Raw genomic sequence first — 17472 nt, forward strand, 5'->3', positions numbered from 1 at the left:
TAGAAGCAATGGAGGTATAGCAGAGGAAGCCCAGCAAAGAGAGTGAATCCAGCACCAGTTTAGGTACACACACATATCTGTGGGGGATATCATTCCATTATGAAGAGGCGAGACAGTTTCAGAGAAGAGATCATCTTTATGGCCCACCATCCATCATAGCCATCATGTTTTCACTTTTGACTCAGATATTTCTGATTTAATAAGAAGCTGCCGAACATGTATATTATAGCATCCATTTTTCTGTTGGGATGTGTTCTATTCCCCCATCTCTCTCTGTCCCTTTAGTATTTTAAGAGAGATTTCAAACATAAGGCAAAAAGCAAATCTTCTGAAGATAAGGAAAAGCTGCTTCTTAAGTATATCTGCATAAATCTATGCAGAATGAGAAATGCCTTGTCCTAAGGGATTGAATGAAAATTAGCAAGGTGTCCCATGGTCCAAAGAATTGCACAATATGCTAAACAACCCTGGAACCTTGTGCAGGTCTCTGGCCAGCCCTGTTTCTTTCAACCTTGATCGGTGTCACTTGGGACTTCCATTGAACTTACTGGAGAGCCATTGACAAGCTAATGAACTGACCTTGACACAGCAGAATCAGCCCAGGGACGCAGGCCTTTCAGTGAAAAACACCAAGGATGTTCCTGAGAGGTTCATGATTGTTAATTTAATGGGTTTGCATGCATTTCAACAAACTGAGGCCATACTGGGCATTTACTTTTTAAGGAAAGTACTACCAGCTTTCAAAAAGCTACTAACTTCTTTTTTGGGGGGTAGAAATGGAGTTCTTTTTACTTTTTAATTAAATAATACACAGTTGGGGCGCCTGGGTGGCTCAGTTGTTAAGCGTCTGCCTTCGGCTCAGGTCATGGTCCCAGGGTCCTGGGATCGAGCCCCGCATCGGGCTCCCTGCTCAGCGGGAAGCCTGCTTCTCCCTCTCCCACTCCCCCTGCTTGTGTTCCCTCTCTGGCTGTCTTTCTCTCTGTCAAATAAATAAAATCTTAAAAAAAATAAATAAATAAAAATAAATAAATAAATAAATAAATAATACACAGTGAATTGGGCTCTCCTGGTCTTTATCCTCTTCTAGAGACATCTGGATTTAAATTCTGTCTGCTAGGCTAAGTCAATTCCATGAACCTGTTTTCCATCTTCCAAAACTTCATTGACTTCTGTTGTCAATACTTCTTTCCTCTCCTGCCTTCTTTGTCTTTGTTAGTTTACCCCATTTATGCCAAATGGTTTATACCCTTTTTATTTATTTTTATTCTTTTAATTTCAGTGGAGTAGGGGACACAGAGATAAACATAGGTTCAATCTGCCCTTTTTAAATTGGGCATTCTCCACAGGAGTCTTATTTTTATATTCTGTCTTTTATCTGGAATCCTGGCAGGACACATTTTATATTGCTTACCTTTCTTTCAGTAGGAACTTGATTTTTGCTCTCTTAAATTTTTTTCCTTCCTTTCTCCTCTTCTCTCTCCCTTTCCCCTGCTTCATTACAAACAAAACTTTTTTAAACACCTTTAAATAATATTCTTTGTCATACAGTAAAATTAAATATCTCTGTTTCTTTTATGGATGTTTAAATATTGAAATGCCAAAGCTATTTGTGGTTGGCAAAATTTCTAAAATGGCCTCCCAAAGATGTGCTGCCCTATTCCCAGGAATCCATGAATATGGTCAGATAGCATTTCATTAAATACAGTATGTTATGTGGCACCACTGGCCCAAAGATAGAATATCCAAGATTATCAAGGTGGGCCCAAATAATAACATGAGCCCTTAAAAGAAGAGAGCTTTCTCCTGCTCTGGCAGAAGAGGAAGACTGAGAGATTCAAGGTGTGAGATGGACTTGAAGTATCCACTGTTTTTAAGATGGAAAGGACCACGTGGAAAAAAAGCAGGTGGAATAAATCGAGAATGGACCTTGGCTGACAGCCAGTGAGGAAACATGGACCTCCATTCTATAGCCACAAAGAAATAAATTCCACGAATTTAGAAGTTTAGAAGTGGATTCTTCCTGAGAGCCTACAGCAGTAAACCCAGCCAAGCCTGTCTGACTCTTAACCCACAACCCAAAGATAATAAATTTGTATTATTTTAAGCCACTAAGTTTGTGGTAATTTGTTACGCAGCAGTAAAAATCTAATACGCTATCTCAAATAAAGTTCTCTGTTAATGACATTGCCAGGATCCTTGGCTACTGAAAATGGTTCTAGTGAGGGTGAGCCAGACACTGTAGGAGTGTCTGTGTGTTCTTGAGCCCATCACCTTAATATCTTTTTAAGTTCCCTTACTCTGTGTAAATAGCACCTTACAAGCCGACTTGGAATAGAGAGGAGAACTAGCTGAGACCATTGGTGAGACTAACGGACTACTGACACTCAGTCTCATTTAGCGTCTTCTCTTGTATAACCTCTCCATACCCCCAGGCACCTGCTCTCTAGGAAACAGCTGTTGGGAATAAACGAGAACAGAATCTTCTGTCAACATGGGAGGACATTCTTCCCAAGACTGGCAGAATGTTCATTCTGGAAGAGATTTCTGTAGTGCCAGCTTGTCTCTTTCCTCCTTCATGGCAAAACCACTGATCTACCATTGAAGAATGTTTCTGTGCTATTTCTTCTTTTTGCTACAATACAAATTTGCTGCTTTGTTGAGTTAGGTGAATGGCAAAATTGTCATAATGATATTTCATATATCTGGCTTTGTGGGAAAATGAGATGCTCTGCATAGGCAAACTCTCCATTTAATTAAAAATTATTCCTTTTATCACTACATTTTTAAAAGCGTTCATCTCTTAAACCCCCCCAAAAAAACCCAAAAACGTATTATCCAGCCTTATTAAACTGGAAATAATGTAGACCATTCACATTTTTGTTGATGTTTCATGGTCATCATTAAAATTATCATTTATTTCACAATCCTGTTTCTGCAGTGATACCCTTAGGGACCATTGTTCTTACACTAAATGGCCCCAGATGACTAAATCCTTGATACTACTTCTGCAGGTTAAGTTTTTCTGCTATTTTCCTTATAAGTAGGATGTAAAGTGTAATCCATTGCTGCAGCTGACATATCTGCATCCAGCAGATCCTCAATCATATTCGTTTGTAGTTCTAACTCCAAAATTGAACCCTGCTACCTTAAAATCGAGTAATTAAGATCTCCGTGTATGGATGGTGAAGTTGTAGGTAAATATAATAAGGATTCATAAAAGCTTACATTTCAACGTTTTTTATTTCGCAAACATTAATTGAACAGCTATTATGTCCAAAAAATTATATGGCTCAGATGAAAATCTAGAGATTTAAAAATTAATGAATAGGTAAAACAAACAATTCACAACTACTTAACAAGAATATATTATATTAAATCTAATTCTATATATAATTATAAAGAAACTAATTTGATAAGAACCTGCTTCATCATTAGTCCAGTTTTTCATAAAATTAACTTTAGTTATGTTAACTTTAGTATATTTTTATCTTTATAATAATTATTAGGTCAACACTTCAACTTACTCTTATATTCCCAAGAGTGCCTAAGCACAGTGTCATGCACAATAAATGATCATTAAATATTTGTTGCAAACAGTGAAATATAACCTGTTTGGCCTCTACTATTCTGATACTCCTGTGGAACCAATATCCTGTATTGAATCTCTTTCATCAACTAAATCTTGGATCTTGTTTTCCCGGCCACACTATGACTGCTACAACACCCTAATGCAAACAGGACATTTTGAATAGTTTGGGTGTGATCTTAAAGAATGTATTCAGCGTTTACATTATCCCAGATAAGACAGTCATGATAAATTTTTTATAAAATATTATTTTAAGTGAGTTTCCATCTGAAATACTTAGGTTTTCACCCTTGAGTTGACCTTGCTGGAAGATGTGCCATGTTTATTCTCTGCCTTCATATACTCCTGGCACACTGCAACCTACACCTAGGGTGACTCAAGTCTCAATTCAAAATGAATAATTTCAAAGAACCGCAGAGTTTAGTAATAAGTATTGGAGCATAACAGTAAGCATACCAAATGAGGAGGATACCAGAACTTGCAGTTGGCCAGGCCAATGTAAGTAGTGGCTTTCCAGAGGCAGGTAGAGACCTAAGAGCAGAGGAAGTACATGGTGGGTACTGATTTGTCACTGTGTTACTACAGTAACATGTGTTGGGTACTTACAGTGTCTCAGGTTTGGAAGCACCTTGTCGTAGTGCCAGAAGGAAACTGTCTGATCACAAAGACGTTTCTTCCCTCTTCTCTCCCTAGGAGTTGACAGCAGCTAAAGGCATCTGGCTAAGTTTAATAGGGAGCATAAAGACTGGAAAATATAAATAAAAATGGTGTGTGTGTGTACTCTGATAACCAGGAAATCATTTTTGCCTTACAAAGTATATGAAGGGAGGGAGGAGGTACTATGTTCCCGAGGGACAGAGGTCATGGTGTTTTATTTATCTTTGCACATCTCACAGTGCCTAGAACAACATTTGTCCATAGTAGAAGGGTTAACGTGTTTGTTAGACTGAGTTGACTAGAGAGCTTGCTTACTTCTCCGAGGGTACAGAATCTTGCAAACTTCTTTGGAATTCAAATCCCCTGATGGCACATAGAGATTCTGCCCTATCTAGCCTAGTTAAAACAGGACTGATTGAAAATGCAGGACACCTGAAACATTTAATCAAAACATGGGGCACTTTTATAGGAACCTGACTTAGTAACTTTGAGGAGGCGAAGGTTGAAGAAGGAACAAGAAGTCTCTCTAATGCCCCTACCACCTTCAGCCCACCTCCCATAGGTCTTGCCCAGAGCCAGCTTTCAGTAGGATTTATTTCTTTGTTTGCTAGGTTTGCCATGCAAATAGAAATAATCCTCTCCTCTACAGAGTAAGCGTTTTGGGATCTGGCAGATTGAAAAGCAAGAGTTGGAGTGAATACTGGTGATCTCTGAACTGGGAAAATGTCCGTATTCTCTTGATCTTTTTTTCTTTCTTTTTTTTTTTTAGCTTGTACTTAAGCATTAAAGGGAAAGAAAAAATTCTTTCACATACCTGACTGGGTATTGGAAGCTGTTAAATAGTGGTTAAAACTGGGAGGATTGGAGGGAACTTTCCTCCCCCATTTTTTAAAGTTTGGCTGTAGGTCCTTCTGCCTGCAGGCTACAGTCACATTAGCAGTTGGAAATTGGATAACGACAGCAAAATGACAAATCCAGGTTGCTTGCAATAAGTTGCTAATCCCTTTGCTTTAATATCGGAGCAGCGTATAATGATGTTTGGACATCACTCCAGTTTACTGACGACCCCACTGGGGCCAGCAATAGAACCTTACAACTGTCTAACAAGGCATCAGGTGACTCCCGTCGTCACAGCAACGGACACTGGAATCTAATCTTCCCTCCATCCCTTCTAGCACCCAATAACGCCTAGATTATATAAGTGGCCCATCATTGCTTGGTAACTTGAATCAATTAACGTTAATTCGCACAATGCTATGATGTATTGTGATCACTTTCATTTCAGGGAAGGGGGAGAAATTGCTATAAGTCACCTAAAATGAGGTTGTCTGTGGTGCTGAGGTATTAATTGGGTGTCCATATTAAATGCAAAAGGAGCCCCATCGTGAAAGGAAAGTGGATGAGTGACTCTCTTGGCTGCTATTGACCTATCAGAAGAAGAGAATGCCCTTTTCCTTTGCTTTTATCTATTACAGTTTTCCCTATTGCGTGTCAAGTTGATGTATTATAAAAAATTCATTTGGTGACCTTTCACCCCCTTAGCAGATTAAACAATTTCACTTCGATGGCATCATTAACAGGACCCTGCATTTAATGATGATTTCTCTAAAAGGCCACGGAGATTCGATTTTAAGCTAACAGATTTATTGCACTATTATAACATATCGTAAAAAACTGTACCACCTACGGTCAGGTTTTAGGATAGAAACTGCTTAAGAGTTTATGTGGAGCTTAAAGTGGTATTACCTTGGGATATGCTGTAGCAGCAAGGCTCTGACCTCCAGTGAGATGCTGTTTACATTTAATAAGAGATGTTTGCTCACAATAAACTTTAAAGTGTGTCAGGGACGGGCCTTTCAGCGGGTTTTCAGGCTGTTGGCTCCCATCTCTTCGTCTCTACACGTCAGTGTACTTATGTCAGGATCTCCGCTGGAGTCTTTTGGCTTCCTTAACCCCATTGCTAGCCTGCCCCCCATCCCACATCGGAAAGCATTTAAGAAGTGAGTTAGGGGAGAAATAGGATCCGTAAGCAATGTTAGAATTTTCCAGTAACCTGGGCCCCATGGAAGGATAGAATTAATAGCATGGGTTTTAAAAATCTGATTTAAATTGTTCCCCTTAAAAAAAAAAAGGAGCCTTACCCACTCAGGCTAAGCAAACTAATAAATGATCATTAGGCTGCTGTATGCTGAATTCCCAGTGAGTGATTCTAGCACAGAGGTCAGGGCCTTAGCTGATAGATGACCAAAGGCGATTCTTAGGACCACATATTCCCAACCTGTCTCCGTTTCCCAGGATTCTCAGGGGAGAGAGAAAGTGCTTCCTACAGAAACTTCATAGTCTGTGATCCACTGCATTTGCTCTTCGCCTCTTTCCTCTTTTTAGGACTAATTGTCATCTTTGCCTGATATACACCTTCCATGTTAAATAAATATTTCATCCTTTTCTCCTTAGATGAGAGAGGGAAAAAAACAGTTGGGGAATAAAGTAGTTGACTTACAAGCATTTAACAGGGACAGGGTAGGCTACTGCCTCTTCTTTTTTTTTTTTTCTTTTAAGCAAAACCTTATTAGAACTGACCTAAGCTGTTTTGAGAATAAGTCAACAACGGATGCTCTATCCTAGGGTAATACATGTGATATATATCTGTATATCTCCATGTAATTGCTAAAAATCTATTGCATGACTGCGATGTATGATTTACAGTAGGCTTAACAGGACAACAGATATATAATCTATAATGTCCTTTTTTTAAATTTTATTTTATTATGTTATACTAATCACCATATGTTACATCATTAGTTTTTTTGTTTTGTTTTTTTAAAGATTTTATTTATTTACTTGACAGAGAGAGAGACAGCGAGAGCAGGAACACAAGCAGGGGGAGTGGGAGAGGGAGAAGCAGGCTTCCCGCCCAGCAGGGAGCCCGATGTGGGGCTCGATCCCAGGACCCTGGGACCATGACCTGAGCCGAAGGCAGACGCTTAACGACTGAGCCACCCAGGCACCCCATCATTAGTTTTTGATGTAGTGTTCCATGATTCATTGTAATGCCCTTTTAATAAAGCTATGTTGGTCATCAAAAACACCAAAACTTTGGGAAAAAGATGTTTTGAGGTATCATGAACTGCAGAACCATTTTGTTTTATTTTATGTTTGTTGTATTTTATTGCTAAGTCACATCAGCAATTAATGTGCTTGAAAGAGGTGAAAAACAATATAGCTTATTGGTTAACTGCTCTAGACCTTGATCATACACTTAACTATTTGTGAAACCTTTGGCAAGTTACTTAAGGCCTTTGGGGTCTCAGTTTCTTCAAGTTTAACCAGAAGTACCTACATCACCATGTCATTTTAAAGATTCAATGGGTTTATATGTGAAAAGCTTAGAATAGTACCTAGTACACAGTAAGTGCTTAGCATATATGAATTTTAAGTTCTTATTCTCCCTAAAGCCTTCATTCAATTAAAATAGATTAATCAATTAATTCCACCATTATGGAGCCTATTTAGTGCAAGCACACTGTGGAGAATGTAAATATGGAAGGGTTGTTGTGAGGATTACGTGCGCTATTCTATGTAAAACAGTGTTGTTGCCGGAGCTTGCTGTCAGGCGTCTCTTCCAATTCTTTTCAGTGACATCATCTTAGTACCACGGAATCAGCCATTGTCGAAGTCTTTATACCGTAAAAATTGGAAAACACCACAAATCAGAACCTTTTGGGGGAGAGCTGACTTACGAGCAGACTAGTGAACATATCTATCTGTACCTTCTAAATATTTTAGTCTGATTAGGCATTCTTGGGGCTGATATTAATGAACAGTGATAAAAATCTAAGTTCATAATTTGTGCTTCTTTCCACCCCTCCCACACACCCAGTCCATCCATTTCCAATGCTAAGCAAACGTAAAAAATAAACATTTAATGATTCTTTGGCTATAAGGTCATATTTTCTATATACTGCATTATGAGATTTCTAGAAACAACAGCAAATGCAAATATTTTCACTGGTAATAATGCATTTTAGAAATCGTTCCTGCCATGATATCTGTAACCTTATGGATGTATTCTGTTTTTGTCAACACGTGCCAGAAATACAAGCAGTTTTAAAACCGGGGACTTGATATATATTCGGCCCTATGCTCTCTCGGTCCTGGTCCAGCCTTCAGACGGAGAAGTGGGAAAAGAACTTAGAGTACAACCACGGCTCGTTTTTCTGGATAAGCAGGTAACTGGTTCATGGGGAACAGTCTCTCTTTAGAGCTGGGAGTGTGTCATGTCCGGCACACGTCACGCATTTACCAAGTGGCCCCCGTGTGCTGTCGGCACAGACTTTGTCGTCTGCCTTCCACCTCACAGCTGGCTTCCTTCCACTTTCTGTGAGTGCCCAGAATTTGATCAAGAGTAAAAATAAAAGCCTGATGCTTTTCCTCCCCAAGCAAATCCTTGAAGCAGGTCTCTCGTATCTTCTGGAAATCTGGCCTTCCCAAAGAAGTCATTTCATATGCTAATGAAAGAATGTCTGCTATCACATCTGCATTACAGTTTTATGTTATTGTAAATGATTTCTCTTATATGTGCTTAAGTAAATCATCAACAAAGGCGTCTGTGCTTAATTCTGATTTTAGTGTCCGTGCCCTCTGATTCTATTTTATCTTTTCTATATTTACTCAAGTCACGGGGGGAAGGAAGGGAAATATGGTAGTTAAATCAGCTTTCTACTCTTTATTGTAGAAATGCACCCCTGACATGTTTGCATGGGGAGGAAGCCTGTGAGATTGAGGTCCACACTTGGAAACCTGTCCCTTTGGAGGTCATCTGGCACTCAGTCAGCTGAGTCTTGCTTCTTTCTCTCAGTCTTGCCTTCCTTCTTAATCTTCAACACGTACTGCCACTCTTCTCTTCTGTAAACTTAGCTTTCCTTTCTCTTCTTCACCGACCTGCCCCAACTTCTCCTGCAATAATCTCCACTCTCTTTTCTTGATAAGCTTATTTTGATATATTCTTAACACAAGAAAGAAAATATTCATCACTTTCCTTCCTTTGCCTGTCTCTACTGAGTTGTGATTTTGTCTGAATTCTTTTCTGTTTTAGATAACTTCACAAAATTCTCTTCCCAATCCAACTCCCCCCCTCACCCTGTTTTTTTTCTATTTCTAGAATCGGAGAATAGAGTCCTTGGGGCCCCCCTCAGAGCCTTGGGCCATTTCTGTTACCCTGGAAGGGACATCGGATTCAGTGCTGAAAGGTAGGTACCTGTGACATTCAGACACTTGTTACTACTACATCTGCAAGAAAATGTTTGCAGCCATTAGAATTCATAGCAAGGTCGGTAATACTCAGCATCTTGGGTAATTTGGAAGAAATCTCCTTTATCCCCAGTCTACAGTGCCATATCTGTAAAAAGCAAGATTAGACTGGCAGTAAATACTTAAGGAGCCACCTCCTCTTCTCCCCTTGCATGATGGAGGAGCATTTTTGTCATAACCATATCCTCAATATGTCGTAAGAAAAAGGGCGTGTCCTCCAAGACAAATGATTCTGGTACAGTATCATGGACTGGCCCAGGGAGCAAGTCGCAGATATGATGTGGTTCCTTTTTTTTTTTTTTTTAAGATTTATTTATTTATTTGAGAGAGAGAGAGATTAAGCAGGAACGCGAGGGGAGGGGCAGTGGGAGAAGGAGAGAGAATCCAAGCCGACTCCCTGCTGAGTGCAGAGCCCACACAGGGCTTGATCTCAGGACCCTGAGAATTGAAATGAAAAGTCGGGTGATTAACCAATTGAGCCACCCAGGCGCCCCTATGATGTGGTTTCTATGGGGAAATAGAAACACTTTCAGTGTTATGAAGAAAAAATACAATGGCAAATGCAATGGCAAATGCAAAGCACCTGGTCCAGAGCAGGCCCTCAGAGTTTACTTTCCCCTCTCCACCTTTCTTTGTCCTCTGTTGCCTTCCTGTTCAGTCCTAGTACCACTGCTAGCTTCATTTACTTTCCCTGAAGTTGTGCATATAAAAAAAAAAAAACAAAAAAACACAACATTGTATTCTTTGCTTCTATGAGTTTGACTATTTTAGATACTACATGTAAGTGGAATAATACAGTATTTGTCCTTCTGTGACTGGCTTATTTCACTTAGCATCATGTCCTTAAGATTCACCTATGTTGTTGCATATTTTTGAATTTTCTTTGTTTAAGACTGAATAGTATGCCATTGTATGCATATATTGCATTTTTTAAATCCATTCATCTGTTGATGAACATTTAGATTTTTTCCATATCTTAGCTAGTATGAATAGCACTGCAATGAACATGGGGGTTTGGATACCTCTTTGAGATCTTGATTTCAATTCTTTTGGATAAATACCCAGAAGTGGGCTTGCTGGATCATATGGTAATTCTATTTCTATTTTTGTGTGGGAACTCCATACTGTTTCCCATAGTGGCTGCACCATTTTGCATTCCCATCAACAGTGTATAAGAGTTCCAGTTTCTCCACATCTTCACCAACACTTTCTTTCTTTTTTTTTTAATAATAGCCATCCTAATAGGTGTGAGATTGTATTTCATTGTGGTTTTGGTCTGCATTTCCGTGATGATTAGTGATTTTGTGCATCTTTTCATATACTATAGTTGTTGGCCATTAGTAGGTCTTCTTTGGAGACATGTCTATTTGAGTCTTTAGCCTATTTTTTTAAAATCAGGTTGTTAGCTTTTTTTATCCTATTGAGATGTAGGAGTTTCTTACATATTTTAGAAGTTAACACCTTATGAGATATATAGCTTGCAAATATTTTCTCCATTCTGTAAGTTGCCTTTTCACTCTGTTGATTGTTTGCTTTGCTGCCCAGAAGCTTTTTAGTTTGATGTAATCCTTCTTGTCTAATTTTGCTTAACATGTCCATAGTCACCCAAAGCAACCTACAGATTCAGTACAATCTCTATCAAAATCCTAATAGCATTTCTTACAGAAATAGAGAAAACAATTCTAAAATTTATGTGGAACCACAGAAGATCCTGAAAAGCCAAAGCAATCTTGAAAAAGAGAAACAAAACTGAAAGCATCACACTTTGTGGTTTCAAAGTATATTACAAAACTATAAAAATTAAAACAGTATGGTACTGGCCTAAAGATAAATGCATAGACCAATTGAATGAACAAAGAGCCTAGAAATAAATCCACACATATATGGCCAACTGATATTCAACAAGGGAGCCAAGAATACATGATGGGGAAAGGATAGACTCTTCAACAAATAGTGTTGGGGAACTAGATATCCACATGGAAAAGAGTGAAACTGGAGCATTATTTTACACCTTACAGAAAAAGTAACTCAAAATGGATCAAAATCTAAAACATAAGACCTGAAACTATAAAACCCCTAGAAGAAAAGACAGCTTCATGACATTGGTCTTGGCAATGATTTTATCATTGACATCAAATGACATCAATGACATCCCAAACACACAGGCAACAATGAGAAGCAAAATAAAAGGTGAATTGATAACTCTTTTAAAACATCAGCTTATCAGATTTCTATGTACTTCATGAATTGGTTAGGACATTTCTGTTGGTTTTGGGTTATCTGTAATCTTTTTTCTAAACTTGTAAATGTCTCATCTACCAGTTCAAAATATCAGCCTATCTATAAAATAGCTGGTTTCCAAGAATAAGCCATGACTTTACTGTTATTTCTTGCTCAACCCTGGCAATGAGCCTAAGCTCCTTCACATGGATTCTGGAAAATATATGAAATGCCAAAATGTGTAAGAATGAGTCCATTGTAGAAATACTAAATCTTGCCATTCCTGCTAGTTGCATTTATTTTTTGGCCTAAACTATTACTATCATCTGGTATATAATGCCTGTTTCTCCTGAGGATATTGTCCTTTTGTTCTTTGTTACATGTCTTAAAAAAATGAAAGATATAAAATTCTTATGATAAAGTTTCCACGTTAGTGAATTATCAGTCAACATAGTTTTTAATGAATTAATCCCAGAATTTTTTTACATCACTTTTATTTAGCTTATACATTTTGTTTTCCTGTAAAGCTATCCCTCATCAATTCCAGAAAACAGAATTAGTCCCTTTTGAAAATGTTCTTGAAGAGGCAATTGACATTTCATGATTAAATATTTCATAGGTTCAAAACCCTTACTGTTTCAGGCTTGTCTCATTCTCTTCCTTTCTTGTTAGAGCTATAAATTTGCCTGCTATCTCTTTTTAAGTTGCCTTTCAACTATTTTGGCCTATAAATTCCCTACCCTATATATTGACTTATATCAAGAAACTAAATCTTTTCAGCCTGTGCACAAAAATGGCTTTCGCAAACTTCCATAGTCTTGTTACTCTCCTGAGCTCCCTGTCCACTTTCCGTTTGTACGATCCAATTTTAAAGGCCCAGTAATGCTGCTTATTCTGTGAGACTCACCTCATAGACTCCATGTTTTCCATTCTTCCACTCATAACAATGTATATTTTACTCACTTTGGTGAAAGTACCATCCATATTGCTGACTCCTATTTTTGCTCTTCTTGGTCATTTCTTTACCAAAGCAGTTAAGTCTGAAACTCCTTAGGTTTAAAATCCCAAGGAAAGAGAACAGCCCAAAATGATGGGGATGTGCAAATTTGCAGAAAACAAGCCACATCATTAAGAAAGTAAGATAATTAAGCAAAGCTATCCAAGGTTGGCCAGTGAAAATTAAACATTCAAAATTCTATTAAGAGGTAGTTTTAAACTGCCTGTTTTGATGATGTCATCCTGTCCATTCTTCAATGCCATTTAGCTATTGCTCGCATTTTGATATGAGATTCATAAGATAGAACAGTAATTAGTTTACCTTCTGACCTTAAGACAACAGTGTCAAAAATATCAATTTTCAGCTTTTTGTCATGTTTTAGTAATGTGTACATCAACTACCCTCACCTGCGTACTGAACCTCACCTACCCCCATCCTCTATTCCATATTATACCCATATTCCATATCATACCCATATTCCATACCTTATCCATACTCCAAACCTTACACACACTCATACCTATCTTTGTCCTTTCAGGCTGCTATAACAGAGCACCATAGACGGAGTGGCTTATAAACAAAGAAATTTATTTCTCTCAGTTCTGGAGAATAGGAAGTCCCAGATCAAGGTGATGGCAAATTTGGCCTCTGGTGAAGGCAGGCTTCCTGATTCATAGATGGCCATCTTCTAGCTATGTCCTCACATGGCAACACGGGCAAGAGAGCTTTCTGGAGTTTCTTTTAAGGGCTTCATAACTAATCACTCCACAAAGGCCCCACCTCCAAATCCCAGCACACTGGAGATTAAGTTTCCACATTTGAATTTTGGAGGGACACAAACATTCAGTCCAAAGCAATACCTTTACCCATACTCTATAACTTACCCATATCCAGGACCTTATTCATACTCCATGCCTTAACCATACTTCGTATCCTTAATCATACTCCATACCTTGCCCATATTCCCTTTTTAAAAAATATTGTGGTAAATTACATACAACATAAACTTGCTGTCATAAACATTTTTACATGTACAGTTCAGTTACATATATTCCTCACCTTACTCATACTTCATACATTTACCCATACTTTGTACCTTACTCATACTCTATACCTTACTCATACTTCATAACTCACCATTCTTCATATATTATCCATACTCACCAGCTTACCGATACTCTCTGTTTCACTCATCCTCCATACCTTCTTCTGGACCATACCTTACTCAGACTCCATGCTTCACTTTGCCCCAGTCCTGACACCCTCCCCCAATCCTTCATTGTTTTTCTTTCAGTTATTCCAAATATATCATCATTGACTAGCTTAGAATCATATTGTGACCATGCAAAATGAATGAAACTGTTTGCTATTTTATTCAATTAACCATGTCACACTCAGCCAGCTGACTCATCTGGATTAGTATTGTCACCACTGTCTTCCTTGGAAGATTTACTGAGGAAGGATGAGAAATGGGCTGAAGTTGTTTCTATGCACACATTTTGTTGTGTGTGTCATGAAGTAGGGAAAAAATCTTGCGGAGTTTTGTATTTTTAGAATGCCCACATCACCAGAACACCCTTCTCATATGAGCGAAAGAATCTCTTGAAGCCATCATGAAATACTTCTCTTTAACTACAGAAAGAGTGGAACCAAAACAATTTGGGATGGATGACCTAGCTTATTCTAAGGATTTCCTGGAGAAAAACAATAACAACAAAACCATATCTGTATGTCTAGTCTAAACCTTTTATTCTTGTCTCAGTAGATCCTCCTCAGTAAATAAGGAGGTTATAATTAATTAACAAAAAAAGTGAATTTATATACTGGAACATAATTATTTAAGGGTCCTATAGATGCTTTCATATTTAATTATAGATCCTGGTTATAGGAAAAATATGTTCTTGATATTAAAAAAAAAGTCTCAACATCAATGATATACCAGTTTGCTAATATTGCTAGGGATGAGAGGGATAGTTGTGGGGGAGAATTGGGGCAGAGAGGTATTTTGCAAACCATATGCCCCACAGAAACACATTCAGGTAGCACTCTCTGCTAAGTCATGTAGTCAATTTCAATCTTGCTTCAAGCCCAGCACCCCATCTCATCCCAAGTTCCCCCAGCCAGTACATTGCTTATACCAGCTTGATCAAGGAGCCTGTCGATGGCATTAGTATATTTTACAATTACCATTCCAGAGATATGATGAACCCTGGAGTAATGTACTGTACTTGGCAGCAACTGCCTCAGCTTTTGGGCACATATGCTTCAAATCTGAGAATATCATAGATATATATGGGAATCTTTGTAGAGATATCTGAGGCAAGCTGGTATTTAACACAAAAGCAAACCCATTTGGAGCTAAAACACTTTCCATTAGGCAGTTTGGCGGCTGTTCTACGAGCCAGACTCACTGTGCTCGAGGGACACATTTCGATTAAATGCTGCTTTGTATTCCTCCAAAGATGGGAACAATAAGGACGTTTGTCAAAGGAAAAACTGCAGCAAATGATTTCATGTTGAACATCTGTACTCTGCAGTTCATTGTTTGCAAGAGTTTATTGACCATAATTTTGATGCATATAGGTTTTAAAGAGTATAAACTGCATTTATCTTGGGTGCCTATCATTTATTTGAGTCTTGGCTTATTTATTTCCATTTTTCTGGGCATTTTATTTATTTTGGGATGCTGAAGAGATGAAGGAAAAGATGTTTTTGAAAAAGAACTTATAGTTAGCTCTGCAAAATTGATGAGGAAAGACAGTGTTTCCACAAAAAGGATTAAGCAATTGAATTGAAAAATGTTTAACACTAAGCATATTATATCTTTATGATACCTTTCAGCCTTAAAGATCTCAAACCAATTTATAAACTTTAAGACCACTCTCCCAACTCATTGTCCACCATATCAATCATCATGACATTTCCAGAGTGAACTGTAGCAGCTGTTAATTAGCAAAGTAATTTGAGGGTAGTGGAGTCAGAAGACTAATTACTGGCATTGTGAATGTGATCCTGAGTTAAGTTGCCTTCTTTCACTTTAAAAATGGATGACCTAGTTTTAGAAGATGTAAACTTTCTTTCTTTCTTTTTTTTTTTTGCATTTTATTCATGGAAACTATAGCCCAGGCAACCCAAGTTGCTAAATCAGGGTAGCCTTTATCAGTCATGATTTGACGCATTGCTGTTGTCCTGCTCTCTTGGCCTAACTCTGCCACCACATAAACTACAGACTTCTTGAAAAAAGAGAGGCAGAGCCTAGAAACTGGCCACCTATAAGATAATAGACTTTCTTGACAGACATTTAATAACAAAATAGTCAACATACAGTAGTGGTTAAGAATGTCAACTTGGAAATCAGGCAGATGTGGTTATAACCCCTACACCGAGTAATTTCACCTTTCATAAGGTTATCTATTTCCTGTTGTGTAGTTTATTTAAAATGATGTCTAGAAGGCACAGCATCTGGCATAGCACACTTTCAATTACTGTTATTATTATTCTTTCTTGGATTATTTGGTTCCAAGATTTATCTAAGAAAAGCCTGATGGATTTTGTAATCTGTTCATTAAATCTTTTTTTTTTTTTCCCATTAGTGTCCAATTGCCTCTTTACAGAGAAGACTTGAAGAAACTGCTCTTTAGTAGGTAACTAACATTTACGTTTTGTCTCTGTGTTTGTTTATAGGATGTACTCAGGCAGAAAGTCAAGATGGTTACGTGAGCTTCTCCAACTTGGCAGTTTTGATCTCTGGGTCAAATTGGCACTTTCTTTTTACTGTCACTTCCCCTCCAGGTAATATCAGCAGAGTGTGTTTTTACTATCTGTTTCTTAAAAAAAAAAAAAAAAATAGCTCCTTCTCCTTTATAATGGGAATAGCTCCTATCATGAATAGGAAGTCATCACAGTTTAGAGAAAAAAATTACCTGGTTATATCATTAAGGTATGAGAAGCAAGAACACATGTAGAAATTAAGCCTCTGGAGAATTCTGGTAAGCAAGAATCCAGATGTACATTTTCTTCTAGTTGTTAAAATTTACTTTGAATGCTTTTAATTATTATTATTATTTATTCGTTCTCTGACATGTGGTGGCATTTGGTTGGATATTAACTAGAACATTTTAATTGATAAGAAAGAGAGTCATGGGATATTGAGTAGTAGGAAATTTTACCTTTCTGTTCTGCCCTCCTCACCCACTGCCTCCCCCCAACTCCATAACTTACAAGCATACCCATTCAAAATCCTGGTATTTTAGAAGTACAGGTATAAGGTATATATAAATTGCTTATATGCTCCAGTTCTTCTTGACAAAACCTTGAAAAAAGGTCTTCTCCCTTCTGAAACGTTCTCCACAACTTTTGCTTTATTAGAGGGTAATACCACTCAATAAGCTTGAAGTAGATAACATGTTAATTGAACTTCAAATGAACCTATGCAAAAGACTCCTCTCCCATTTCCATGAAAGGTAGAGCCAAGTCTCCTACAGAAGAATGGTGAGAATGGAGTTTTTTGGTTTTTGCTTTTTGGTTTTTTTTGAGAGTGTAATTTTTGACATCCTCTTTTTAAAATATTGGGCTCTCATAGAGACACAGAATAATCCACTGGAAAAAGAGAAAAAGATTTAACTCTTGCATTCATTATTGTGATTTACCAGAAAAAAAATTCCTTAGCTAAGAGAGCCTTTAAAAGAATTCCAAAAATGCT

At 37.8% G+C, this 17472-nt stretch overlaps 1 protein-coding gene across 1 annotated transcript in view; it reads left to right on the top strand.

The window, feature by feature from the left end:
- Window positions 1-17472, top strand: part of PKHD1 (PKHD1 ciliary IPT domain containing fibrocystin/polyductin) — a 440651-nt gene that overhangs the window by 396721 nt on the left and 26458 nt on the right. The window contains exons 61-63 of the mRNA XM_032410150.1: window positions 8337-8472; window positions 9405-9492; window positions 16455-16562. Coding sequence (XP_032266041.1) covers window positions 8337-8472; window positions 9405-9492; window positions 16455-16562 — 332 coding nt within the window. The remainder of the gene's footprint in view (window positions 1-8336; window positions 8473-9404; window positions 9493-16454; window positions 16563-17472) is intronic.

The sequence above is a fragment of the Phoca vitulina genome, unplaced genomic scaffold, assembly GCF_004348235.1.
Source record: "Phoca vitulina isolate PV1807 unplaced genomic scaffold, GSC_HSeal_1.0 scaffold11, whole genome shotgun sequence".
NCBI lineage: Eukaryota > Metazoa > Chordata > Mammalia > Carnivora > Phocidae > Phoca > Phoca vitulina.